The 26,180-nt window shown below is 39.7% G+C and overlaps 4 protein-coding genes across 6 annotated transcripts; 1 reads left to right on the top strand and 3 right to left on the bottom strand.

Moving 5' to 3' along the window:
* Positions 1 to 510: 510 nt before the first annotated feature.
* LOC135675842 (polyadenylate-binding protein-interacting protein 11-like) lies at positions 511 to 9,962 on the bottom strand. Of its 2 annotated transcripts, XM_065186421.1 has the most exons (10): positions 9,451 to 9,960; positions 9,022 to 9,132; positions 8,793 to 8,837; positions 2,056 to 2,128; positions 1,861 to 1,973; positions 1,643 to 1,702; positions 1,429 to 1,476; positions 1,282 to 1,350; positions 870 to 931; positions 511 to 793 (listed from the first exon to the last, which is right to left on the bottom strand). In XM_065186421.1, the coding sequence occupies exons 1-10, from the start codon at positions 9,763 to 9,765 to the stop codon at positions 751 to 753; spliced, it is 939 nt and encodes a 312-aa protein (XP_065042493.1). In that variant the 5' UTR covers positions 9,766 to 9,960; the 3' UTR covers positions 511 to 750. The 2 variants fall into 2 exon arrangements, with proteins under 2 accessions (XP_065042493.1, XP_065042492.1); XM_065186420.1 differs by having other exon boundaries at positions 1,282 to 1,476; positions 9,451 to 9,962.
* Positions 9,963 to 12,346: 2,384 nt separating this feature from the next.
* LOC135675841 (uncharacterized) lies at positions 12,347 to 13,978 on the top strand. Its single transcript, XM_065186419.1, has 4 exons — positions 12,347 to 12,833; positions 12,946 to 13,086; positions 13,270 to 13,353; positions 13,426 to 13,978. Exons 1-4 carry the CDS (start codon positions 12,354 to 12,356, stop codon positions 13,891 to 13,893), a joined length of 1,173 nt encoding a protein of 390 aa, XP_065042491.1. The 5' UTR covers positions 12,347 to 12,353; the 3' UTR covers positions 13,894 to 13,978.
* Positions 13,979 to 17,394: 3,416 nt separating this feature from the next.
* On the bottom strand, positions 17,395 to 19,775 carry LOC135675840 (alkaline ceramidase TOD1-like). Its single transcript, XM_065186417.1, has 4 exons — positions 19,486 to 19,775; positions 19,178 to 19,399; positions 18,204 to 18,770; positions 17,395 to 18,018 (listed from the first exon to the last, which is right to left on the bottom strand). Exons 1-4 carry the CDS (start codon positions 19,730 to 19,732, stop codon positions 17,693 to 17,695), a joined length of 1,362 nt encoding a protein of 453 aa, XP_065042489.1. The 5' UTR covers positions 19,733 to 19,775; the 3' UTR covers positions 17,395 to 17,692.
* A 1,827-nt stretch (positions 19,776 to 21,602) lies between these two features.
* LOC103987048 (potassium channel KAT3) lies at positions 21,603 to 25,604 on the bottom strand. 2 transcript variants are annotated; one of them, XM_018827213.2, is made up of 11 exons: positions 25,410 to 25,604; positions 25,102 to 25,317; positions 24,874 to 24,951; positions 24,738 to 24,795; positions 24,329 to 24,646; positions 23,633 to 23,872; positions 23,457 to 23,555; positions 23,320 to 23,352; positions 23,032 to 23,217; positions 22,257 to 22,953; positions 21,603 to 22,062 (listed from the first exon to the last, which is right to left on the bottom strand). In XM_018827213.2, exons 1-11 carry the CDS (start codon positions 25,586 to 25,588, stop codon positions 21,956 to 21,958), a joined length of 2,211 nt encoding a protein of 736 aa, XP_018682758.2. In that variant the 5' UTR covers positions 25,589 to 25,604; the 3' UTR covers positions 21,603 to 21,955. The 2 variants fall into 2 exon arrangements, with proteins under 2 accessions (XP_018682758.2, XP_009403508.2); XM_009405233.3 differs by having other exon boundaries at positions 24,874 to 25,029.
* Between the last annotated feature and the right edge of the window lie 576 nt (positions 25,605 to 26,180).

Below are 26,180 nucleotides of genomic sequence, written 5' to 3' on the forward strand. Positions count from 1 at the left end.
CCAAAAATAAAAAAAATATATATATATAGCATTTGATTAAAACATAAACATGTTACAATATTAGTTAGGATGATTCTATTGAAAGAATTTCTCATTTTTAATTTTTTTTCTATCATATGATGCTCCATATTTTTGTTTTTTCTTATATAGGTTCCCTATTTTTGTAATTTTGTAAATGCCCTTCCCCGCGCCACTGTGCCTTTGCTCATCGTCTTTTTCTCTCTCCCTTTACTCATTCTTCATTTTCGCTTTCCTCTCCTCTCGTCCTTCTCCATCGTATTTTTCGTTCTCTTTGTTTCCCATCTAACCCCTCGTCTCCTTTCGCCCATCCTTCCCTTCGTCCTCAAAGGCAACGAGGCCTCCTCATGATGCGAAGGGGAGCAGAGGCGAGAGACGATTAGTGGCATCACCTCGTGCCACATCACGTGGCGGGCTTGTGAGAAACCAGAGATTGTGTGAGACACGTGTGCACTAAGAAAAGTTCAAAAAAAAAAAAGAAAAGAAAAAAAAGAGGATAATTTTGAGGTTAGTTTTTTTGTAATAAAAGCTCTAACACATTCAACATGCACCAAACCATAACACGGGCACGCAGCCAACCTCCTACCGATCCAAACAGATACGATTAGCTAAAGAACTTCCAAGTTTCTTGGGTTGCTTCCAGCCAACAGGCACAAAGAAGAAAAGGATCATGCCCCGGTTGCCTCGGACCAGAAGTCCAGAACGGCAGATCACCAGACCGACTTCTCCACGTCAGGTTGATCGCGGCCTCACCGGCGTCTTCGACGGACTCACCCTGAAGCAAAACACACAGGGATTCATCATATAGTCAGCATGCGAACCATCGGTTGCCAGTGAAGAACCTTCGGTACCTGATCGGGAGACCCCCCAAAGCCACGCCGCTACAGTTGAGAGCTGAGATCGCGCTTTCTGCCTGCCATTCACATCATATACGTGTTCATAGTTCCCAAGAAAACCAGTTCAATAAATATAAGCAATTGATTTCAACACGCACGCCACCACTTTGTCAAAAGGAAAGATTGATTTCAACTGATGATTTCCTCTCCTTTTACATAATTTACTTTTTTATGGTATTAAATTTGATGCCTGAAGTCTGGGGAGTTATTTTGGTCTACAACGAAAAAAAAAAAAACAATGATAATAGAAAGCCTTAATGTCCCAACTAATATGAGGTTAACTACGTGGATCTAATCAAACGATTAGAATTCGAATCGACAGTTCAATAATGAACAATCACAAATGACGACACTCGATGGTAATTACCTGGGCAAACTCGACGAATGCAATACGTGTCGAGTGTATGTTGTCACCAAGAAGCCTCAGACGAGAAACCTGGAGATAAAAACACTGATAAGAACTGCTTTGAACAGTTAACCAAAGCAAATTCCAGTTTGATGATAGTTGGCTGACCTCACCACAGGATTGTTCAAAGAAAGCTTTGACTTGTGGCTGAGTAACCTGCAACAGAAGGATATGCTCATGGGGTAGTATAACAATGCCGAAACTAGTTCCATTATACATGCATAATTGCAACCATAAAATCAGCTTTCGCAAAGTTATTGTTGTAGGATAATCATAATAGCACACCAAATATAAGGATTAAAACAAGCAGAAGACGGTCTACCTTTTTATCGATGTTTGTACAGTAAACTGTTCTTATGACCATTTCCTTTTCGTCTTCGGACTGCTCCATTCTCAACAATTAGTAAGATTTTAAACAGATTAAACAATAGTATGGAGGTCATAAATAAATCTCTATATTGTAAAATTTTGGTTATCCTAAAATGATATCAATAAGCTAAAACCAGTAGGCAAGGCAGGAAATGAAAAAAAGGAACTCACCCTAGGAAGAAGTTTTGGGTTCACGGGCATAATTGCAGTCTTTGAAGGTAAGACTTTGACTGGATAATAACCAAGCATAGTTCCACCAAGATTTAGAGCTGTCCTTGCACCATCTATCAGCATATATCAATTGTTAGAAAAAAAAAAATCAAATGATACATTATCCAGAAAAGAGTAGGTGTCATGTGCAGTTACCCTCATCCGAGAACTCTATAAAGGCAAATCGCATCACCGAGTGAGGGTCACCGCAAATTCGGCAATCCACCACCTTCGGTACATAAATTTTACAATGATAAGAGAAATGACAATGGATATGAGCAATACACTGTGACTTTGTGATTGTAGAATTTGCAGGAAGGAAACTAAGCAAGATAGTTTGCCATCATCAAAAGAAAAAGGTACTTCGACAAAAATCTAACTTATGGACACCCTTCTCCTTCTCCCTGACACCAAGCCAACTTGTTTCGATATAGTCTTTTCAACTTCTCTTCATGTACTGGGAGACAAGTTTGGTTTTTCATCAACATAGCTGCTGAGGGTGTTCAATTTGTTAAATAATTTTTTGTGCAAAAGCTAAGAACATTGTCTTCAGATTCTTTTAAGCAGAATTTCACTTTGAGAACTGCAGGGTTTGTAGGATTTAAACTCCATTTATTATGACGAGTAATTCATTGTTTTATTTTACTAGACCCAAATCCCCAAAACAGGCAAGAAATAGTAAGTGATGCAGTCAAACAAGTTGTTAGTCAAAGCAGATACAAGCAGGAAATAGTAGGCGCTATAGTCAAGCAAGTTCTTATTTGAATTGGATGCTAATATGTTTTTGTATAAAGTACTTGGTCCAGGTCCTTTCTTCTATGAAATTATACAAATACAGAATATACAATCATTACAGTCTTACACAAATCTAATAATATGATTGCAAAAGTGTTTTTTGGCTAAAACATAGACATACTGATTGAATAGAAGGGAAAAGGGAATGATGTGATTGGAAGAACAAAGGATATCAAAGCAAAATTGTTAAGAAGAAAAGAAAAACAAAATGGTTTGTTCAAGGGATGCCTCTCCGGCTGTGAGGATCTCCAGCCAAATCTTTGATATTGAATCTATATCATTGATGAGTGGATCACAGAACTTTTGATGTTTCTTCGACTAGGTCTAGTATGTATATATTAAGCCTTTGAAATTATTTCATACAACATGCTCCTATTTGCTGAAAATCAAAACAAGCCAATCAATTCCTACTTGCTTCCCATGTGAACAAAATGTCCGCATGTTTCTTCCTTTTGGCACCCAGATTATGTTAAAGATATTAATATTCATTTTAGGTATAGATGATACCATCACCTTGTGTTATAATCTAACTCCGCTTATAGAAAGGTATAGGAAATCCCATAATTAAAGGGTTCTGAATCCCATAATTAAGGGATTTATAATTTCATAATTAAGGAAATGAATTAGTATCAAATCAGCATCAAATCAATTGGTATCAAATTAAGAAAATGAATTAGTAACATAATTAAGGGATTCTCAATCAGTATCAAATAAAAGCCCATATTATAGGAAATGAATTAGAATGAAATATTGTATAGAATCAATATAATCAATTTTCTTAGTTGTACAGGTTGTAATAAGCTTATATATGTCTTCCTTTGTATACAGAAAAAATTAATGAATGAGAAATTATATTCTCTTGTGTTCATAGTATCAGAGCCTAGCTCCTGTAGGAATCATTTTTCTTCTTTCTTTCAGTCTTAATTGCTGATAGTATTTTCCTCTATTCTGCCACTCTTCGGATCAGCCCCAACTATTTCTTATTTTTGGTTTGCTTGTGAGGAACCTACACTACTATGTCTGGAGGAGAGAGGATGAAACTAATGCTTCCATCTCCGACAAACGACTTAGGTGACAATCCATCCTCGCTAATTACAACGCATAAACTTAACGAACAAAACTTTCTTTGTCAGTTTGTTGGCCCCAGTCTGTAAAGTTGCATATCCGAGGAAGAGGAAAGATTGACTATTTGATGAAATCAATAATGACACCTACAGAGGATGATCCTAAGTTTGAAGTATAGGATTCTGAAAATTCCATGATCATATCATGGTTGATATACTCTATGGAACTAGAAATAAGCTAAACATATATATTTTTACCAACAATAAAGAAGTTATAGGATGTTGTGGTCGAGACATATTCTGATATGGGGAATCCAGCCCAAGTATTTGAGATTACAAGCAAGATCAGAGAGTGAGCTTAAACAAGGTAATACTAGTGTTACAAAATACTTTAATACTTTGAAAACACTGTGGCAAGAGCTTGATATTTTTTCTGATTTTGAGTGGTCATGTGCTGCTGATAGTTTTTGATACATAAAAATGCTTGAGAGGGATCAATCCTTTTAATTTTTGGCAAGTTTAAACAAAAAAATAGATGAAGTTCGAGGATGAATATTAGGAAAGGATCCATTGTCATCTCTCCAAGCTATATTCTCCAAAGTTATGAGGGAGGAAAGTAGAAGACAAATCATGATGGGATCTTCCACTCCATTTATGATTGCAGAAAATTCTGCACTTATTATGACAGTTAAAATTAATTCTTTTGTTAATGCTGTGCAACATAATCAAAGGGAGATGATAAAAGCAAAGTATGATGTGATATTTGTAATAAACCAAACTAAGACACACAAGGATTTTAAGTAGACAATCAATTTGCCACCACCTCTAAAGGAGACGAAATGCCTTTGTTCAATAAGGAACAAATCGAGCAACTGTTTAAGTTTCTAAACCAGTCCCCAAATCCTAATCCTTCTCCTTCATCATCTTGCTCTTTGGCCAAGAAAAGTAATTATTTCATAGTTTTGTCTACTTTTGGTCTTAAGGCTCCTTGGACCATAGATTCTAATACAACAAACTATATGACTAGCCTTTCACACTTGTTTTCCTCCTACACACCTTCTCCAATAAACTCTAAAATAAAATTTGTTGATGGATCACTTTCTTCTATGGCAGGAAAAGACACAATTGCAATTTCAAATTCCTTTGTATTAAATTCTATGCTTCATGTTCTCAACTTATTTTGTAACTTGTTGTATATTAGCAAACTCAAAGGATTTACATTGTGCTGCTAAATTCTTTCATTCTGACTGTGAATTTCAGAACTTATATTTGGGGAAGATGACTGGTAGTGGTAAAGAGGGCGAAGAACTTTATTATCTTGAAGATGACACTACTTGGAATGGACAAGCTTAGTTGACAATAAATAGTAACACTCCTACTAGTAGTGAAATAATGTTGTGGCACTATAAACTAGGCCACCCAAGCTTTCCTTATTTGCAAAAGTTTTTACCTTCATTGCTAAAAAAAAATAATAGTTCTTTATTTTAATGTGAAATTCATCAATTTGCTAAACACCATCGCACTGTTTTTCCTTCTCGGCCATACAAAGAATCCAAACTATTTAGTCTTATACATAATGACATTTGGGGTCCTTTTAAAGTGAAATCTGTTCGGAACCAAGTGGTTTAAAACATTTATTGATGACCATACAAGAGTATGTTGGGTTTACCTCTTAAAAGAAAAATCTCATGCTAAAAAAACTTTCAAGAACGTTCATACCATGATCCAAAATCAATTCTAAGCAAAAATACAAGTTTTGAGAATACTTTAATACTATTCTTGGTTCTTACTTGTTAGAGTATGGAATAATCCACCAATCTTCATTTGTAGATAGCCCCCAACAAAATGTTATTGCCAAACGAAAAAATAGACACCTACATGAAGTAGCACACTCTCTTTTATTCACTACTTATGTTCCTAAATATCTTTAAGAAGATGTCATTCTTACTGCTTCATATTTGATTAATCGAATGCCTATCATAATATTTAATTTCCAAACACCTCTTGATCGTTACTCTCTTCCACCAAAGGTATTTGGGTGCATTGCTTTTGTCCACATTCATAACCATCATTAAAGTAAACTTGAGCCACGTGCATTAAAGTGTGTGTTCATTGGCTACTCCCCGAATCAAAAAAGCTAAAAATGTTATAATCCCATATCGAAAAAATATTTGTCACTATGGATGTCACATTCTTTGAAAACTAAACATATTTCTAAAAAAATCATCTTCAAGGAGAGAATTCTACCCAAGAAGAATGTTTTTGAGAACTGTCTCTACCAATCTCTATTTCTTGTCAGATTCATCTCCTACTTTCACTCTATCAAACTTACCTAGCCAACAACTAACTAGTCCTATTGATACTCTTGAATCCAAATCTCCAACACCATAACATGCTATTGGACAATCTAGTTCAGGGGGAGATATCACTGTGATTGCACTTGAGCTTCATGTGTATTCAAGACAGCAAAATCTAGAAAAAGTTGATGTTCACCCTCCTGAATACTGCCAAGAGTCTAAACCGATAGCAGATCTAAACATAGACATAGGTAACTCTATTCCTTCCTCAGATGTTGATGTTCCCATTGCCATTAGAAAAAGAATTAGATCTTGTATGATGCATCCGATCTAAATATGTATCCTATCATAGATTGTCTCCAACCTTCAAAGTTTTTACACCTCACTTGTCTGGTTTAGAAATTCAAAAAAATATACACGATACTCTATTAATTTCAGAATGGAGAGAAACAGTTATGGAGGCGATGAGATCTCTTCAAAAGAATGATACTTGGAGTGTGGTGCATCTGCCAAAGGAGAAGAATCCAGTGGGATATAAATGAGTGTTTACTATTAAATATAAGATAAATAGTTCTATTAAAAAACACAAAGCCAGATTGGTTGCAAAATAATTTACTCAAACATATGGTATTGACTACCAAGAAACATTTGCTCCGGTTGCGAAACTAAATACTATTCAAGTATTTCTATCTTTTGCAGCTAATTTTGAATGGCTTTTACATCAATTAGATGTGAAAAATACCTTTCTTAATGGAGAACTAGGGGAAGAAGTATACATGGATCTACCACCCAACTTTGAAAATTTGTATGGCTCGAATAAGGTGTGCAAGCTAAGAAGATCTCTTTATGGTCTTAAGCAATCACCACGTATATGGTTTGAGAGGTTCACAAGGTCAATTCGTGGCCATGGTTACACTCAAAGTCACTCGGACTATACAATATTCTAAAAACACGTAGATAAGGGAGATATTGCTATTCTTATAGTTTATGTGGATGATATTTTCCTAATAGATAATGATGTCTCAGAATTGGAGAAATTGAAGTATATCCTAGACAAAGAGTTTGAAATTAAAGATCTTGGATAGCTAAGATATTTCTTGGGCACGGAAATAGCAAGATCAAATAATAGGATATTTTTTTCAAAAAGAAAATACACCTTAGACCTTCTAAAAAAATAGGGATGCTTGGTTGTAAACCTTGGGACACTCCAATATATCTTATCATAAATTGGGATGTCCTTCTCAAAGAGCGATGGTAGATGCAATCAAATATCAGAGATTGGTCGGTAAGTTGATTTATCTAACTCATACTCGCCCAGACTTGGCATTTGTAGTGAGTCTAGTGAGTTAATTTATGCATTCACCACATGAAGAATATTTAGAGGTAATATATAGGATCCTTAGATATCTGAAAAGGACTTTAGGCAAAGAATTATTATTCAGAAAGGTCAATCATATGAGAATTGAGGCCTTCACTGATGCTGATTGGGCAAGATAAATAAGTGATAGGAGATCAACTTCAAGACATTGTACATTTGTTAGAGGTAATTTGGTTACTTGAAGGAGCAAGAAGCAGATAGTTATTGCTAGAAGCAATGCTACAGAAGAGTTCAGAGCAGTAGTACAAGGTATTTATGAACTCTTATGGCCAAAAAATGCCCATACTGTGACATTAAGACTATAGTGTGACAATAAGACTGCTATCAACATTGCTCATAATCCAATGCACCATGATCGAATAAGCATGTTGAAGTAGATCGACATTTCATAAAGGAGACAATTGAAGAAAGAATTGTCTGCATGCCTTACATTCCTACAAAGAAGCAACTAACATATATTCTTATCAAAGAGCTTCAAAGATCTTCTTATGAGGATCTGACAAGCAAGCTGGGAAAGATTTACATCTTCGAGCCAGCTTGAGGGGGAGTGTAGAAAATCTCATGATTAAAAGATTTTGTATCCCATAATTAAGGAAATAGATTAATATCAAGTCAGCATCAAATCAATTAGTATCAAATTAAGGAAATGAAATAGTATCATAATTAAGGGATTCTCAATCAGTATTAATCAACCCACATTATAGGAAATGAATTAGAATGAAATATTATATGGAATCAATAGAATCAATTCCCTTAGTTATACAGGTTATAATCCACTCATATAGATCTTCCTTTGTATATAGAAAAGATCAATGTATATAGAAAAGTTCAAAAGTCATAGATGCTTAAGTTAAATTTTGCTTCAACAGACTGCATTACCTATGTAAAATCAGTTATTTTTAATAATTGTGATACAAGGAAAGACAGTTTAGCATGCATATAAGAATAAGATTTCTTTTTCCTAAGGGAAAATGAAACCAATAAATTTGCAACTGTTACTCCCTTATTATCTAACATGGCTGCAAAGTTAAAACAAAATAAACCTTAAATTGTCTGTCGCCTCTTGGCCAGAGTACTGTGCCCTCATCAGCAAGCCAACAACTTCATAGTCAATTAAATTATCATTCTGAGACTGTACTTTGGAGAACAATGATCACAAGGTTACTTAGTTGCTTCTCCATTTCTTACCAACTTGAGAAGATATAAAGAAATTGCATCAACTCTGAACTCCTTTAACAAAAGATGCAGAAAATAGGAACTTGGATTGAAGACGAATAGATGCAAGAAAAAAAATCATGTACTAAATGAACAACCAGCATATCATAGAAAACCTTGGTGAATGAAGTTTGGGAAACTTACTTGTCCACATGTAGCAAATATTTCAGCAAGCTTCTCTTCAGTCACCTGATGCAGTTTTTACATAATTAATATCAATATAAGCACCAAGCCAGCTTTAGCCTTTAGGAATGATGACAAGAACAAGAACTAGAAGAAGATTATAACACTAATAAAAGACAAAAAGAACACAAATATATATATATATATATATATAATATAATATAATATAATATAAATTTAATGGACTCACATGACGATCAACATCAGAAATATATACAGTTCGCTTAACGCTTTCCTCCCTCTCAGCTTTCCAAAGTCTATCGTTCATCCTCCTCAGCCCCTGGTTATGACCATATCTTCTCTGGCATATAATAACATTACAGGACAAATCAATCACACAAATCGACCAAAAGCAAACAAAAAGAAGTTAAAAGAGAAAATTAACAACGAAAGTTAAACAAATCGAGATGTATTGCCAACAATTGGACAAAAGAATGAAGTAGATCATGATACGCTTCATCCAAATCACACATTTTTCTTTGCTTCCTTCATTTCTTTCTCGTAGATGCAATGATTCTGGGATACATTAAACCCAAAACCCCGATATACCCATCAATCATGCGATCTAAAGATCAACGGGAAAAAGACGCAAATCCAAAAATCAAGACAGAGAAGTTACTCTGCGATTCGGCTGATTATTCGATGACCCATCGCTGATCGAATCCATACCACCATCAAGATTGCAAAGCAGACCATTACTATAGAAACCACCCGAGGCCATAAAAAAGGGCGTCACTGCCGACAGCCGGGCGGCGGGGGCAGGGTTAGAAGAAGGGACGAACTCCTTGGCGGCTGGGTTCAATTTGGAGAGCAAATCCACCAGCTCCCGCACCTCGCTCTGGTACTCCGCCTCCGCCCCGTCTGCCGGCGGCGGCATCTGGTGGCGCATGAACTGATCCTCCGACCCGATCGCCTTCTCCGCCACCGCAGCCATTTGTTTATTCCCCCCCCCTTTCTCCACGAGAAGCACAAAACGGCTGCAAGAATCACCGATGACCGATCGAATCCCAACAATTCGATCAAGCAAAGTAAAAGGAGCAAAACTCGATCTTTACTCGCTCGCACTCCCTTTCGTTTGATGAGGCGAGAGAGAGAGAGAGAGAGATGGGATGGGATGGCGATCGGGCGCGACGAGACACCGCGATAAATAGAGACTTCTTCCGGCATATGCCATCGCCAAAACAATAATAAAAAAAACAATAATAATAATAATAATTATTATTATTTTAAAATTTACGTTTTCCTCTTCTTTATTTATTCCAATTAATTAAAATAAGGTATACTTTTTTTTTATCACGAGAAGCAAGGGATTTTTTTAGGGTTTATTATCTCAATAATCAATATAAACCACTAAGTTTTCTTAAACTCAAAGGAAGATTAAGCAATATTTTTTTTGAGAGGAAAAGGGGTTTTGATTATCTCCATAATTAATATAAAAAAATTCTACTAAATTTTCTTAAATATAATAAAAATTCATATCGTTATATTTTTATTTCAAACACTAAGTGATGAAGATAAGTTTTGATGGATCTTGATTATTAATTCTTGATATTTTTATCAAGATACTCGATTTAAGATCGACAAGTTGGATATGCCATTACTAAATTTATCATTAGGTGAAATATTTTTTGGCATAAGTTATATTCTTGTAATTGATTGGCAAAGAAATTGAGGGGTCGGATAAGATTAGGATATAGGTAAGTCTGTCACATATGTCTTTTCCCGTTTCATGCACCCATGTTACACGTTTAACATGTTTATTTAGTGTGTCTGCGTTGGATGACAATTGTGGACTCATATTTGTTTATGTGGTGCATGTAATGTAGATTTATCTGATTGGAGATTTTTCTTACGATTTCTATATGTTGAGGGCAACGTGGAACATCTATTTCGTTTCGTACACTCATTTTATATGTAGATCTTGTTTATTTGGTGCATGTAATGGAATTATTTGAATGGGATCATCCTTTTTCACTATTCACGCACTTAATTTGCATGCATATCTTTGTATTAATATAGGTTAAATATAGCAGAGAGATGAGAATTTGAACCCAAGAGAGAGAAAGTAGGTGGCGATGCATGAGGAGTATAGGGTCAAGTGTACGATGGACCACATCATCTAAGTTTCCAAGGTGAGTCTATCAAGATATGAGCTAATGATGATGACATGTTATATTTCCTTTTCACGTTGGAATCGAAGAGGGTGGGGGGCCAAATGTGTGACACGTGAGTAATGGTCGGTAGATGGTCAATGTCAATGCATGTAGGTCTTTGATTAATATGAACTACGTATCAATGAGAGAGAGAGAGAGAGAGAAGGATCACATGGGCACCCATTACCTGTCCACCTCAGTCAAACATCACATCTTATCCTTGGAGAATAATGAGGATAATTGGATGGAAATGTTGGGAGTGTGTAAGAGATATCTAACTAATACAATAAAATTTGACTTGCATCTACTTGTCTTGTCTCTGGAACAAGATGAGATTATCATCTTTCTTATGTGATCATAAATCTTGACATCACTAACATACCTACCTCTCATAATTGTAGGGTAGAATTCTAAGTTTTGAGAGCCATGAGAAGTATGTTGATATTTCAGCATGTTCTTAAAAATGATGAGATTTTGTGTAAACCCTCAATGAAAAGAAATAATATTTGAATTATTCTTGTTGGGATATCTAGTTATCATAAAATTATTGAATATATAATATTTATTTCTTGGATATCTTTCTTGCTTCTTTGATGATGGCCTGCATAGTAGGGATGGATTGAGATGGGATTTCTTTATCGATCATTAATGTTGTTTTCTACTTCGTTATTCCACATTCACATTTGAGAGTCCTCCAAATGAATTTCTTCGATGTAAAATTTATTATTTAAATAATAATATAGAATAATATGGTATATATATATATATATATATATATATATATATATATATATATATATATATATATATATAGCGAAGATGGTATTAGATCCTTTGATCTTGTTAGACATCATCATCATCATTATTGTTAACGTAAGCTTGTGGGGTCGGAGTAAGGTTAACTTTATAGTCCAGCCCAAGAGGCCCAATCTTATGGGCCCAAGCAATCCAGCCCATCGGACAGGATCTAAGAGCGCTGAACCATATAATGCAATGGGATTTGCTTGGATTCTTCCTGCTCATGTAGTGCTCAAGTAGCAATATACTTAGGCCACAAACTTGAGTTAGGCCAAGTTCTGCAAGAGGAGTTTTGGCAGGATTCTTGCTGCTGAGATGCACCCAAGAATCACATCACGGCTAGACTTCACACCATGCTAACTTCTGAAGCTTTCATGGAGATCTTATGTCTCTCTCTCTCTCTGTCTCTCCAAATAGAAAGAAAGAACTGATGCGTTGCTTTCGCACACAGCCTCGTTCCTCGTCAATCATAAGACGCCGCCGCTTTTCTGTTTCGCTAAGCAAGAGATCAATCTTGTTTGTTTATGAATGGCGGCTCGGCTCCACTCCAATCTTTGTGGGCTATCTCCTTATGTCTTCTCTTACTGCGGCCATGAACGACAAGAGCAATACTTACGTACCGATAGGACACGTCGACCAGCTTCCCCGAGGCGAGAAGGCAAGCGCAGAGGCTCCCCGGTCTTTGGCTTCCGTGGCCAGGCACGTCGGCGGGGCATGCCTTCATGTCCTGGCCAGCCCTGGCGCCGGGACGCTCGTCTTCGCGTCCGTGTGCCTCGTGTTGGCTTACAAGCATAAGAAGAGTAAACTGACGGCGTCGAGCACTGCGGCCGCCGCCACGATTCCCGAGGCCCCGCAGCAGTCCCCGCCGACCCCTGTTACCCCTGTGTTGTACCGGTCGGTGTCGTTCGGGATGCTGTACGGCGGCGAGAACGCGATGCAAAGGATCATGCACGCTCACGAGGCGCGCCTCGACAGCACGAAGCTGAACAAAGCTGTGAACGACTTGAGCGCGGAACTCACCAACGAGCGAAAGGACTACAGTAAACTAAACGTAAATAGACTACGCACACCCTCTCTCTCTCTCTCGCACGCTCGCCTCGAGTGTTTGATGGCCAGGTTGCTGTCCTTCGAACGTTCTTGAGCCGTTTGAGCGTCCATGGCAGGTGCTCGCAGCAAGTCTTGAAATGAGCGGAAGGGAGAAGGAAGCGATCAAAATATTGGAGGCAGCTTTGGAGAAGAGCGCAAACAACAAGGAGGAGATGCACGAGATTGAGATGTTGTTGGTGGAAATGCTGATATACGAGGTGCAATCATCTCGCACTCTTTTACGATCCATTGCTTAGATTGCTGGTCTATCTTTCATCCACACGACATAAAATCAACGATGATTCTGAACATGAAGCATATTAATGTTGTCATTACAGCATCATTTATTGATCTTTTTGAAAGATATCTTTGAGCCAACTTTGTTCTGTCATATTTGCAAGGGCGACTATGTAAAAGCTTTAGGTTACACGACCCTCTGTGGCGAGGAAACTTCGGCTGCGGATCCCCGAGTTCCTCTCTATAAGGTGGGTGAGAGATTGCCTATATCCCAAAGAAGGTTGACATTAATCTGACAAGAAGCGGTTTGTCGCACGTAGGCGGCAATCTTCGCCTTGATGGGCAAAATGTATCGTGCTAAAGAATGCTACGAGACGTTTAAAGAGATCCAGAAGAACTACAACCGGCAAAAGTTCTACAAGGACGGATCAACAGTTCATTTTATAGTGCCTGAGTTCGACCAGTTCATGACGATCGTAAACAACATCAAGAAAGAGATTAAGGATGCTCATTCAACAACAACAGTTGCCAGCAAGGGCAATCAAGGGACTCAACAAGTTCAGCCAGGAGGAACAGCGGTCGACCAGGCCAAGGCGACACCACAAGCTCCGCAAGGAGGAACCGCTACCGATCAGGGGACTCAGCAAACTCAAGGAGGAACTCCGCAAGTGGGGACTCGACAACCTAAGCAAGAAGGAACCGCTACCGATCAGGGGACTCAGCAAACTCAAGGAGGAACTCCGCAAGTGGGGACTCGACAACCTAAGCAAGAAGGAACCGCTACTTGATAAGTAGATGAGATTTCCCTGACTGTTTTAGGAAATCCTCCTCTCTACTCTGTTGAGGGAAATCCTCTAATATGAGGAAAATTCTCGGGATATATTAATAATAATCAACTTCTTCTACAACTTATTTATCTATTTATTTTTTAACATGGTATGCGACCACACAAGCGGAGTCATTGAAGAATCACAAGACAGATTCAGAGCCAGTGCTAACGAGCAACGTCTTGGCTTTGCTCATCCACTCCTTCTCTTCCTTCATCGTCGGTCTTGCTTTTCTTCGCCGGCCTTGCTCCCTCTCCTATTTGTTGCCTATAGCATACACTCTCCGTCGCCATCACGCAAGGAGGAAAACATTCTCTCACTGCCTCCTTAATAGCGGTGAACGGCGAACGGTGGTGTCTTCCTCGCTCAGTCTTCCTTGCTTAACGACGGCTGCCGCGTCTTCCTCCTTCACTATCGCAGCCACTTCCCGGCCAGCAGTCTTCGTTCACTTCTTCTGATGTTTCAGTTCCTGTAGGGACTCCCACTTCTTGTTCTTCTATAGGGCTTATCTCCATCAATGCTGCCACGCTGATCCCCTTTAAGTTATCAAAGGGTGGCAACTATGCGTCCTGGCGAGCTCAATTTTCTAATCTTTTATTTGGATACGACTTGTTAGGTTACATTGATGGCTCTTTCAGTTGTCCTCCGGCCATGCTCAACATTCCTGGCGATCCCAGTCCAGTACCCAATACAGCTCACAAATTGTGGCTACGTTAAGATCGTCTCATCCTCCAAGCTATTTAAGCTTCAGTTGCTGGATCTGTTTCTCCCTTGATATCTTCATGTGTGATAGCTGCCGATGCATGGTCTACACTGCAAACCACCTTAGCAAATCATTCACGTACTCGCAAGCTCAGTCTTCTATCCAAGCTTATGGTGACAAAATAAGAGGAAAGTACTATCTCTGATTATCTACAACATATCAAGGTTATCATTGATGACTTGACTTTGATAGGTCATTCCCTATGTGACGAAGAGGTTGTCATTCATACCCTCAATGGTTTCGACACCGACTACAAGGAATTAGCTGCTGCAATTCGGGCACGCGACTCGCCAGTCTCTTTTGAAGATCTCTATGATAAGTTGACTAACTACGAGATGTACTTGAAGCGTGCGGACAAACTGCCTGGATCAACTGTCACAGCTCAAGTCAGTCACAAGTCTAAACGGAAGAGCACTCGGTACTTGCCGAACATCACCGAAGGTTTGACTAATGCGCCTCTTGATTCTGTGAGTTCCATGCAACACCCCTCCTATCCTCCTAGTCATCACTTCTCGCAAAGTGACAACTTCAGCCATCATCCGTCTTGGCGTCCTGCCCTACCGAGCCATCAAAGACGGGTCGTTTGCCAACTGTGTGACAAAGTCGGCCACTCCGCTAAAGTTTGCCGGTCTTGTCCCCACCTCCCTTCTTCGTCACACTGGCCTCAGGCAAATCTCCTAACTTCTCCGACACCTAGCCAGTCCAACTGGATTGTCGACTCTGGTGCCTCTCATCACATCATCGCTGATCTTCAGAATTTGTCTCTTCACAATCCCTATGGCGGCGATGAAGATATCATCATCGGTGATGGTAAAGGACTTCCTATAACTCATACTGGTTCCACAATGCTTAATTCTGGCTCTAATACATTTACCCTCGATGATGTTTTATGCGCCCCTCATATTACACGCAACCTCATTTCTGTTTCTCAATTTTGCAAACATAACAATACTTCCATTGAATTCTTTCCTGATTCATTTCTTGTTAAGGACTTGAGTACGGGGGCATCATTGGTCCAAGGCCCGAATAAAGACAACATTTACGAATAGCTGTCAACCTCTCGAATAACCCAGCCCATTGTTCATTCTTCTGTTGCGGCTCCAGTTGATGTGTGGCATCGTCGGCTTGGTCATCCCTCGTCTTTTATTCAGCGGAAGTTATTATCTCGTCACTCTCTTCCTCTTTTTAAGTCCATTAATTCTATGATGCATTGTGATGCTTGTCTTAGTAATAAGAGTCATCGGCAGCCTTTTGGCTCATCTTCTATTTCCTCCTCTAAACCTTTTGAAATTATATATACTGATGTTTGGGGTCCTACTCCAATCTTATCTTTTGATATTTCTTCCGGTCTCCTTTTATCACAACGCAAGTACATTCAAGATTTATTATTAAAGATAAACATGCAAGATGCAAATGTAGTTACAATCCCAATCTCTACTAGTGGTTCTCTCAAATTATTGGATGAAAGTCCTACTACGGAACCCACTCAATACCGCCAAGTTGTTGGCTCTTTACAATACTTAGCTCTCACGCGTCCAGACATCTCATTTGCTGTCAACAAATTATCACAGTTTATACAGCAACCATCTACTCTACACTGGTCTGCGGTCAAGAGACTTCTACGATATCTTAAAGGGACCCTAAATCATGGACTCTTTATTCGTAAAAACTCTCCACTTCGTCTTCATGCCTTTGCCGATGCTGATTGGGCAGGTAACCTTGATGATAGAACATCCACATCGGGTATATTATCTTCCTTGGTGCTCATCCAATCAGTTGGAGTTCTAAGAAGCAAAAGACAGTCTCCCAGTCTACAACTGAAGCTGAATACCGTGTCATTGCCGCTACCACTGCAGAACTCAATTGGAACACGAATCTACTCCAGGAACTCAACATCGATTCCACCCCTACAATATATTATGATAATATTGGAGCTACCTATCTGTGCGCTAATCCGGTCTTCCACTCCCACATGAAACATATTGCTATCGACTTCCACTTTGTACGGGATCAAGTTGTCCGTCGTCAGCTTCGTGTTTCTCATGTTCATACGACTGATCAATTGGCCGACTCATTTACGAACTCGTAAACTTTTTACATTACATCAGTCTAAGATTGACATCCTTGATCGGAGTACCATCTTGCAAGAGCATGATAAGTAGATGAGATTTCCCACCCGGGAACTCAGCAAGCTCAACAAGGAGGAACTCAGCAAGTGGGGACTCAACAACCTAAGCAAGAAGGAACTGCTACCAACCATGGGACTCAGCAAGCTCAACAAGGAGGAACTCAGCAAGTGGGGACTCAACAAACTAAGCAAGAAGGAACTGCTGCCAACCAGGGGGCTCAGCAATCTAAACAAGGAGGAACCGCCGCCAACTAGGGACTCGGCACGCTCAGCAAGGAGGTACAACTACCAACGAGATGATTCGCCAAACACCAGACTCACGAATGTCTCTGCCGCCCTAGAATGAACACATTCTGCCTCCTCTGCTGCCGCTTACTTAATAGTAGTCTTGTGGTATGAAGTTATGCGAGTCGCCGGTGACAGCAAATTGGAGCCTCTGATGCCAAACTTCTCTTCTTCTTCTTCTTCTTCTTCTTCTTCTTCTTCTTCTTCTTCTTCTTCTTCTTCTTCTTATCTCAAACTGTCGAAATAATCCAATAAATAATATTTGCTTCTTAAGAATCGTATACGCTGTCAAAATGACCATGTCATTCATATCCTTATTTAGCTGATGGAACAATTATGTATGTCATCATATCAGTTATCATACATACATGGATTGATTTTGAGACTTCATCAAATGTAGTCTTTGACGAAGCTGCTAAGAAAAGAATCTAACCAATCGACTCTATGCAGAAATCGCTAATTGTAGATGGATTCAACACATACAACAAATCAGGCCTCCCCCAGTTATGTACAAGAATTATGTACAGTCCGAAGCAATCAACTCTGCCATATCCCACAGCGCAGGTTTCATGTGTGTGTGTTCTTTAGTCGTTGGATTCTCCCCACATCTTTAAGAGGTAGGCCTCGCAACTGCTACCCTTTATGTCTCGCGAGGAGGCTTTCTTGATCGTCGACGCCGGCGCACCGGCGTCGTGGCGCTTGAGGTTGTGCCTGTACTCCATGGCTATGTGCTCGAACACCTCCGATTCGAACATGTTGATGTCGATCTTGGGGATCATGAAGTCTCTCACGTAGGCGAACGCCAGCTGATCCCTGGGGTTGAAGGCCTCCAGCTCGTTGAACAGTAGGCAGGAGAAGAGGTTGCTCTTAAGTCCATGCCTCCTTATTATGAGTGCAGTATCCGGAACATCTGGATCATGACATAAATGACACACCTCCTTGTCAGTGCATGGAAACAGGGATGAATCAGGAAGAGAGACATCAGTCCTGCACTCAAGACGTCCTCTGGTTGGTGCATTGTTTGCATAAACATCAATTGGATGTCTCTTCTGCAGGAAGATGAGATCAAGATGCCAAGATTTGGGCAATGAGCACCTGTTGTGTAGGGATGCTTTCTAGGCGACCATGGCTGCAGCCCCATCTCGCAGTAGGTCTCCATTTGCACCCTCAAAGACTTGACGTCTGCCCATTTCTTCCACCTCGCAGTCGCCATCGCCTCCTCCATGGTGTGGACGTTAGACGGGTGCTTCGAAATCGCCATGTCTGCGTCCTTTGAGACAACAAGAGAATGAATCAGCAGCAAAGGATCCACCGTGAGCTGCAGCTTCGCGTCCAACCACACGCTGAACATGGAGTTGGGGAAGAGCCTGTGCACTAAATGCTTGGGAATCACCCCGTTCATGGCAGCGTTGTCATAGGGCAATTCGCTGACCGAGACACTCACGATTCTCCATGCTCCTATCATGTCCACTTCCCCGTTGATGTTGGTGAGGATGTTGTGGGCCGCGAGACCTCGGAGAGTTGCATCATCAACGAACATGAAGAAGCAAACAGTTTCCAATGTTTGAGCTCCTAAGCCTTTGGGCTGGCGGATCTTGTCGTGGTCGCCGAAGATCGCCGATGCTACGACCACGCCGTCGCATTTCTCCATCGCCGACCTGTCTGGATTCGAAAGCACAGCAATGTTGCCATGTCAAACGTAGGAACAGAACAGAAAAGATCGATTCGTACATGAATATATCGATGGAAAAGATGAAAGGGAAAAGGATGTTCTTCGTCATGATGACAAGGTAGCGTATCTTCAACGCAATGAAACCTTTTTGACACCCACAGAATTCTCGGTATTCATCGGTCGGTAATGGCTTTCTAACTGCATTTCTCCAAGAAATGGGAAATAAGGATCAAGGATCGAGCAAATTACACGTCAAGAAACGATTTTTTTGGGCGAATTATTCGATTAATTGCTGATCCAATCTAGGAATATCCAAATTCCACATTCAACGGCATCAAATCATAACAAAAACATGGATTATTCTTTGATCTTGTAGATGTGTTCAGAAGGAACAGACCAGATTCTCTGATGGGGAATTCCCGAAGGAATCCACACGGGACCTCCACCCGATCGCCGTTGGTATGGTTGAAGAAAGACATCCTCTTCTTTGCGGAGAAATTTCCCGCAAAGCTGTCGCCTTTACCCTGAAAATACCGCAGAACAGGGGAACGAGGTGAGGCGGCCGTGGCGGAAGAGTTCTGGCAGAGATCGCGAATCTCCTGCAGCACCGTCCCATACTCTGCACCACGGATCAAGGGAAAGGGTTTAAAATCGAATCTTGGATGTAGAAACCGGATAATTCATCTCGAAAAGACCCTAACGGACCGGAGAAGGGAACAGGGGAGGAGCACGCGGATCGGGTGGTGGGGAGGGCGTACTTGTGCTCGCCGTAGGAGGGCGGGTAGGCAAAGAGGCGCGGCTTGGGGATGGGCGGAGGGGTGCGGAAGAGGCAGCCGGTCTGGGAGAAGGCGACGTAGAGGGCGAGGGGGAGGGTGGTGAGGAGGTAGAGCAGGGAGAGGCAGAGGATTTTGGATTGGAATAGGAGAGGGGTTGTCAGGTACACACGTCCCATGGGGTCAACAACCTTTCTCACATCACACACGAAGCCTTCGGTTGGCATTTGTTGTGTTACTTATACCCCCCTCTCTCTCTCTCTCTCTCTCAAATTAGCAAAGCTTTTCCTCTTCTCTTTTCTCCATTGTTGTCTTCTATGTTGATCCAATATGAACTGCAAGATAAAATCTAGATGAATTCGGAACGTATTTCCTTGGCAGCACCACAAAAAATAATCCATTATATGATCATAAATGCATGACAATACGAGACTAACCCACTCCCCAAGCATTCTACTTCTTCGGAGGGCAATATGAGGGAGACACATTTCAGATGCCAAGTGCAGGAGGAGGTCGGAGTGTTGTTAGTTTAAAGCTGTAGCCCCGGAAGAGGAAGAGGGCGGTGGGTTTTGGCTACGTTAACTCCTTTTTGGTGCCAGAGAAACTTTTGTTTGGAGTTGCATGGTGACAGACTGGAGGTTGGCCATTCCAGCCAGCAGAATTAAGTTCCTCCCTACGAGGGACAGAGACAGCTTTTGCATCTTCTTTGAAGTGCGTGCAAGATTCTTTATTTTCTTGAGAAATGATCATTGTTGCATGTTAATCTGACAGATCTATTTGTTATGCTTAAAATAGTTCTTGGAGTTCACTGCGGAATGAATGGCAAATCAATCCATGTTAGAGTAGTAAGAACACATGCAAATGAGTCATATGTTATTTGACAGATCATATTCATTTTATCACACATAGATACTAATCAGTCCCAATATATAAACATGCTAATTATATGACTTAATTGGAATATTTTTGTATTAAAATATTTAATCTTTTATGGCTGAGAGCAGTTATAAACAAGCGATATGTTTTTATTCTAAACTTTTCTAAGTTAATTATGAACTCTCAAGCTTTTTACTTTTTTGGTTTTTCCTCGTAGTATCGAGCAAACACTAATTTGATTGTCAAATGAGTATCGACACACCTTTAATATGGAAGTTTTAAGAATTCTCTAAAGTAGGATTAAAACGATCAAATCTTTTACGACTACGAAATAATTTCTCTTTCGATCAAATTGTTCAATAGTCCCGAACATAATCATTTTACTTTGACTCTCGGATCACACTTCATCTAGGTCAAAAGACAGGATGATGAGTACTTGGAAACCCCATAAATTCTTTGCACAAAATAAAAAAAATATAAGAAAAAATAATTTAATTAGGTTTTAATTGGTTTATATATAATTTTTAATTGATTTTTTAAAGGTAATAACGGCACCAACATTGATGTGATATTAACATGATCAAACCGTTATAATTGCCGTTGCAAACGTTACAGTGGCCGTTATCGGTGAATTCAAATTAAGCGGGCGCGAGAGCGCCAAATCGTCGTCTCCGATCGTCCCCTCTTTCTCTGTTTCTTCTCTTTTACGGATCGAATACCTCGCGGTTGTCTCCTATATCGATATCTTGTCCCAGATCGCGCCGCTGATCTCCTCTTGAGGTTCTCCTCTATCATCATTTTATATGCTTTGTGCGTCGTTTCGGAAGATTTCTGCTCCTGCGATATAAATGATTTGAGATTAGGTCATGTTTCGCCCTTTATTTTGAGAACTCGATCCGTTCTAGAGGTCAGCGCTGCTGTTGGACCAAAATATCCAATCCCTTAATCTGATTGTTACTGCATCTTATTTCAATCTTAACATTAATGGGTAAATACATCACAATGTAGGCATTGTAGTTTTATTCCTGTGTTATTGATCATTGTTAGTCCTTTACTCTCCTTTTTTGGTCTGAACTTGTTCTTAGCATTCTCATACAACAGATTTACAGATTCAGTGACCATAATGGATGCAACCTTGAAGTAGGTAGAAGAGCTGATATAGAGACTTCCATGTAGGGGTAAACACTGGACCATCTGTATCCCTTTGTTTGGAGATAATAAACTTCTTCCTTTGTATAAGTTGTGCTCAACAATACAAATAAAATAAAATAAAATAAAAAAAATATCAAAGAATAAAATTGTATTCTGCATAAAGTGCCATTCTCAGCTGATTATTTCTGCAGCTTGCAACTTCTGGCACCATATACAATTAGGGACTGGAAGAAAGATTTTGCTTAATGGTTTTTGACCTTCTCTTGGCACAAATGAGGTCTACTTGAGGTTGTATATGTTAAGGTTAGTGCTAAAATTGGTGACAGAAAATTTGGAGATCATGTTATGTTACTTGTGTAGACATCATCAACCTGCTATAGGAGAAATAAATGGTCCCCGTCTCGAATAACTGCAATTTCATCTATTTCCGCGTCATCTTGATTGACGACCATTGTAGGTTGATCAACGTTGAACTTCTGGCCTGCACTTATACGAAATTAATTTTAGATGACAATGAATGATCTTAGTTCACATGCAATAGTTAATCCCCTATTCAAGGTATGAATAATTTCTGCTATCTTCTGATCTGTAGTAGCTTTAAATTAGAAAGAAATACTTAATGTCAAACTTTCAGGTTTTGCATTGCATATCTTAGCTAAGTTAAGGAATACTTACTAGTGATTTTGAAGAGCTCCTCAAGAGAATCAGGTAAGTTGATGAGTTTCCCCATAAGTTCTCTTGAACTTCTCGACTTTGTTTTATGCATATGAATGACGACTCTTTTGCTGACGGTTTGTCTTGTATCCGTATCAACTGAACTACAACCACTCCTTGAAGATGCATTCTTCATTTTGTAAGGTATCTTTGAGTGCATACATATCTGGCTCTGCTCTTCATAGCTTTCAATTGCACTGTTTGTGTTATTGATGTTTGCGAACAGTTGATCCTCTGTCATGGACATTCCGTTGTTGTATCTAAATGACAATTTGCAGATATTATTATTTTCGGCATTCTCTGCCAAATCCATTGGTGTCCGATCACTGACGTCTAGTCCATCCCTGTTTGCTTCCTGATCCAGTTCGACAATTTTGCTGTTTCCCATTTTGTCACACCTACGCAGTGCTGCATGTATGTGTGTATGGGTTAAATTTACATCAGTCCCATACAAATCATATGATGTGTCCCATCTATCATTCCCTGATACTGTGCATGGGTTGTTTCTTCCTTCCATTGATTCCCACGATGGTTGTTCTTGGAGTTTGTAGTCCTGGTAGCAAGAAGAGAAGCTCCAATTTTCTCCTTTTAACATCTCTTTGAGCAAATGACTGCTCTCTTCTACTCCAGCAGATGGGCTTTGTTCTAGTTTCAGCTTCTGCAAAATGGTATCAGAAGCATGAGCTACCATTTCTGTTAGATGAGGCATGTTTAGGATGTAGAGTCCAAATAATACCTGCAAAAGATTGTTCATAATGATGATTCCATCTCCTGCATTTTCCTGGATCATGTTCATGAACGTGCTGCTGCTCAGCCTTAGAATTTGCGAGAGTTCAACAGTGCGTGCAGTATATGGTTGTGGCGTGTGACATAGAACACCTATCTCCCCAAATACTTCCCCTGCGGCAACCCTTTTATGAATCTGTTGACACAGATGCATCATATTTAGAGACATGCTTTTGTTATGTATACTTTTGGCTAAAAAGGAAAAAGAACGAATTAGTAAAGAAACATAGTAACATACTTGCTCATTCCCATGAATATTCGATCTCAAATCCTGTTAAGTCAAGTTAGCAATTGGATCAGCATATTGCTTATTACTGTAAATAACATGACATGAGCACCATGATTAGTTCATGAAGCAACGAAATCTTTGCTTACCACTGCTCCTGTTACCAATATGTAGAGATCTGTTGGTGTCTCTTTGTGCAGGATAACATCTTCCCTTGGTGGAAAATACTCAGCCTGCATCTCTGTCACCTATTTCATACAAGAAAATAGTATAAATATCTACAATATGGTCAAGATGTTTATGTCACTGGAGGCAAGTTGCATACCAGTTGATAAAGGAAGTTGCGTGAAACTCCATGGAAGAGGTAGACTTGTTGTACAATTGGATAGAACAAATAACATGCTATACTTGTACGAACACCCTTGGGGAGACTATTCAAGGTTTCTTGCTGTTTTAGCCCCTCTGTTTTGAATCTTAAGCATATGTGAGAGAGCATTTGACACCTTATGTTCTGGGACAAATGATTTCTTGCAGCAAACTCAGAAGCAGCTTGGATTGTGTCCCTCTGTTGCATCAAATGATCGTCAGAAGCAGATGACAAAAGACAGCAATTACCTCTTAAGGAAACCTACGCATTTATCCTTAGAGCTTCTCTAATCTAACTTTTGCCTAGCATTCTTTCTGATTCAGGTAACACCTTTTTGTTGACCTATATATGGTTCAATCGATTTCATGTCTGACCTTGTTTCATACAAAGTAATATACTTGGCTGAACATTCAAATACAATATTGAATTCTCTGTTACCTACTGCAAATAGTTAATTTATTGACATTCCTGCAGGTAGAACAACAGCAAAAATTGAAGTTAAATTAAGAATCACGTAACTTATTGACACTTGATGATCTTCGCCTAACGAATAGAAGCTGCTAGTAGAGAAATGAACTTATCTTTGTACCTTCCTATCTCCTATCAGGTAACATGACATTAGAAACCAGAAACGGAAAGAAGAGCAACACGTACGAAGTTTCGGGTGCGGTTGGTTCCATGAACAACGAGGTTCGTCATGTTTCCTATGAGGTAAGCTGTCAATGCCAAATTAAACAGCATGTAGAAGATGTAGAACAGCATTTCTGTCGAGTTCTCAGCATGGATGTCTCCATAACCAGTTGTTGTCAGTGTTGTAATGGACCAGTAAATTGCAGTGACATATCTGGTCCACAAGCTTTCTGATTTGAAGTTGGGCATTACTGCTCCTATTGATGTTCTCTCTGGATTCGGGTACCGGTCAGCGATTAGATAATTGAAGCATCCAGCACAGTGCACAGCAAAGAGAGTAACCTGAAGCCAGACGAAGAAGTTGCAGATACATTATTTACCCACCATTGTTGTTTGGACATGGAAAGGAAGAGAAGAATACAGATGAACTTACTAAGATGAGCTTTGTGCATCGAGTCCAGAAATAGTTGAATCTGATATCCTTCTCAAGCCTATTGAAAGAAAGCAATATAATGATCATCCGTTTTCACTGTTCATCCTATTCTGAAGATACCGAAAGCATTGCAGACCTGGAGAAGAATGAACTGATTCGACGTAGCCGCCATAGTCTGAGCATATTGAGTATCTTAAAACCAAGGCCATTCACACTGCTATCAGAGAGAAAGCTGATTAGTTGAAATGGAGCCGTGGATAAGATGTCGAAGATGAACCAGGAGGATAGATATCTGCATGATAAGGATCCCAATGAATTATATGCTTCTGAAGGAGAAATAAATAAGTATAAATAGCTTACTAACCTGGCTGCAATTTTCTTTGGATCATCAGTCAGGAGATATGATTTACGATCAAGATAGGCAACAAAGAAGGTGAGTATAATATCTACTGCAAAAAAGCTATTCAGGATGTTCTCAACCCAGAGAAGTTTGGCTGGGTAGTGTCTCAGAAACGCAAGTTCATATGGGCAGATCCATGCTGAATAAATAACCAGGGGGATCAGGAATATCTGCCATGCTCTGAGGAGAGAACATGTAACAGGTAGATCAGCAAAGTTTATCCTATATATGCATGGAAGAAAGAAAAGTCGGACGTGCAGTGGAAACTTCACCTGTACCGAGGATTATAAGGTGATATTATGAACTTTCTTAGCTTGACTGATTGGTTAATGTTTGCTCCCAGAGATGGCAGGAGGTCGCTGGAGAAGCTGTAGCTGCTGCTGCTGCTCTCCTGGAAGCCATCATAGCAGAAGGGCTGGAAGTAGGACTTTGCTGCACAAAAGAGGTCCATGCTTTCTTTGGGACGGTATGTGAAGCTAACCGTGTATGGTGAGGAGTAGTGGGTTGATTTATATGCAGAGGCAACACGGAGTTGACGGTCTAAAAGTTTTTCTTTGGGTCCCAGATAATGGGCAAAATAAAACAGAGGACTGTTCTATAAAGAAAATAAATGGAACTCGGTTGGTCTAGACCATGGAGGACATCAACCACTAGACACCAATATAGACCACTGACCATTGCAAGCGTGTAGAGTTTCACGTGGATATACAAATAGGATCTGACTTTAGAATTCAAGTATTATTAGGATTCCGAATAGTGCTAGGATTAGTAGTGGAATAATTCCTCATACGACTGGCAATAGCAAATGGATGAAACAGATTAATGTGTGTTGGGATTAGGTTTTAATTATGTGTGTTCGAGTATAATTAGGATTCCAAATTGTGCTAGGACCACAAGTGAAATGATTTTCTAACTGAACATGTGTGTGTGACTCATTTTGACTAGTTGATACTTAGCTCCAAGGACCGTAACGTTGGACACAAAGACCAGTCTAAAGAAGCCAGCTATAAATGATGTCTTGACTCTTTCTCAGGATCTTGAGA

This window comes from Musa acuminata, chromosome BXJ1-6, assembly GCF_036884655.1.
Source record: "Musa acuminata AAA Group cultivar baxijiao chromosome BXJ1-6, Cavendish_Baxijiao_AAA, whole genome shotgun sequence".
Classification (NCBI taxonomy): domain Eukaryota; kingdom Viridiplantae; phylum Streptophyta; class Magnoliopsida; order Zingiberales; family Musaceae; genus Musa; species Musa acuminata.

Coding starts and splice junctions, on each gene's coding strand:
- LOC135675842 (XM_065186420.1), bottom strand. CDS start 9,765: ATGGCTGCGGTGGCGGAGAAGGCGATCGGGTCGGAGGATCAGTTCATG. Junction 8,838..9,021: donor TTTCTGATGTTGATCGTCAT/GTGAGTCCATTA, acceptor AAACTGCATCAG/GTGACTGAAGAGAAGCTTGC. Junction 1,974..2,055: donor TATAGAGTTCTCGGATGAGG/GTAACTGCACAT, acceptor ATATGCTGATAG/ATGGTGCAAGGACAGCTCTA.
- LOC135675841 (XM_065186419.1), top strand. CDS start 12,354: ATGTCTTCTCTTACTGCGGCCATGAACGACAAGAGCAATACTTACGTA. Junction 13,087..13,269: donor TGGAAATGCTGATATACGAG/GTGCAATCATCT, acceptor CATATTTGCAAG/GGCGACTATGTAAAAGCTTT. Junction 13,354..13,425: donor CCCGAGTTCCTCTCTATAAG/GTGGGTGAGAGA, acceptor TGTCGCACGTAG/GCGGCAATCTTCGCCTTGAT.
- LOC135675840 (XM_065186417.1), bottom strand. CDS start 19,732: ATGGGACGTGTGTACCTGACAACCCCTCTCCTATTCCAATCCAAAATC. Junction 18,771..19,177: donor ATTCCCCATCAGAGAATCTG/GTCTGTTCCTTC, acceptor TTTCGAATCCAG/ACAGGTCGGCGATGGAGAAA. Junction 18,019..18,203: donor AAAGCATCCCTACACAACAG/GTGCTCATTGCC, acceptor GTCATGATCCAG/ATGTTCCGGATACTGCACTC.
- LOC103987048 (XM_009405233.3), bottom strand. CDS start 25,588: ATGGACCTCTTTTGTGCAGCAAAGTCCTACTTCCAGCCCTTCTGCTAT. Junction 25,030..25,101: donor CCAAAGAAAATTGCAGCCAG/GTTAGTAAGCTA, acceptor CTTATCATGCAG/ATATCTATCCTCCTGGTTCA. Junction 24,647..24,737: donor GATGCACAAAGCTCATCTTA/GTAAGTTCATCT, acceptor GTCTGGCTTCAG/GTTACTCTCTTTGCTGTGCA.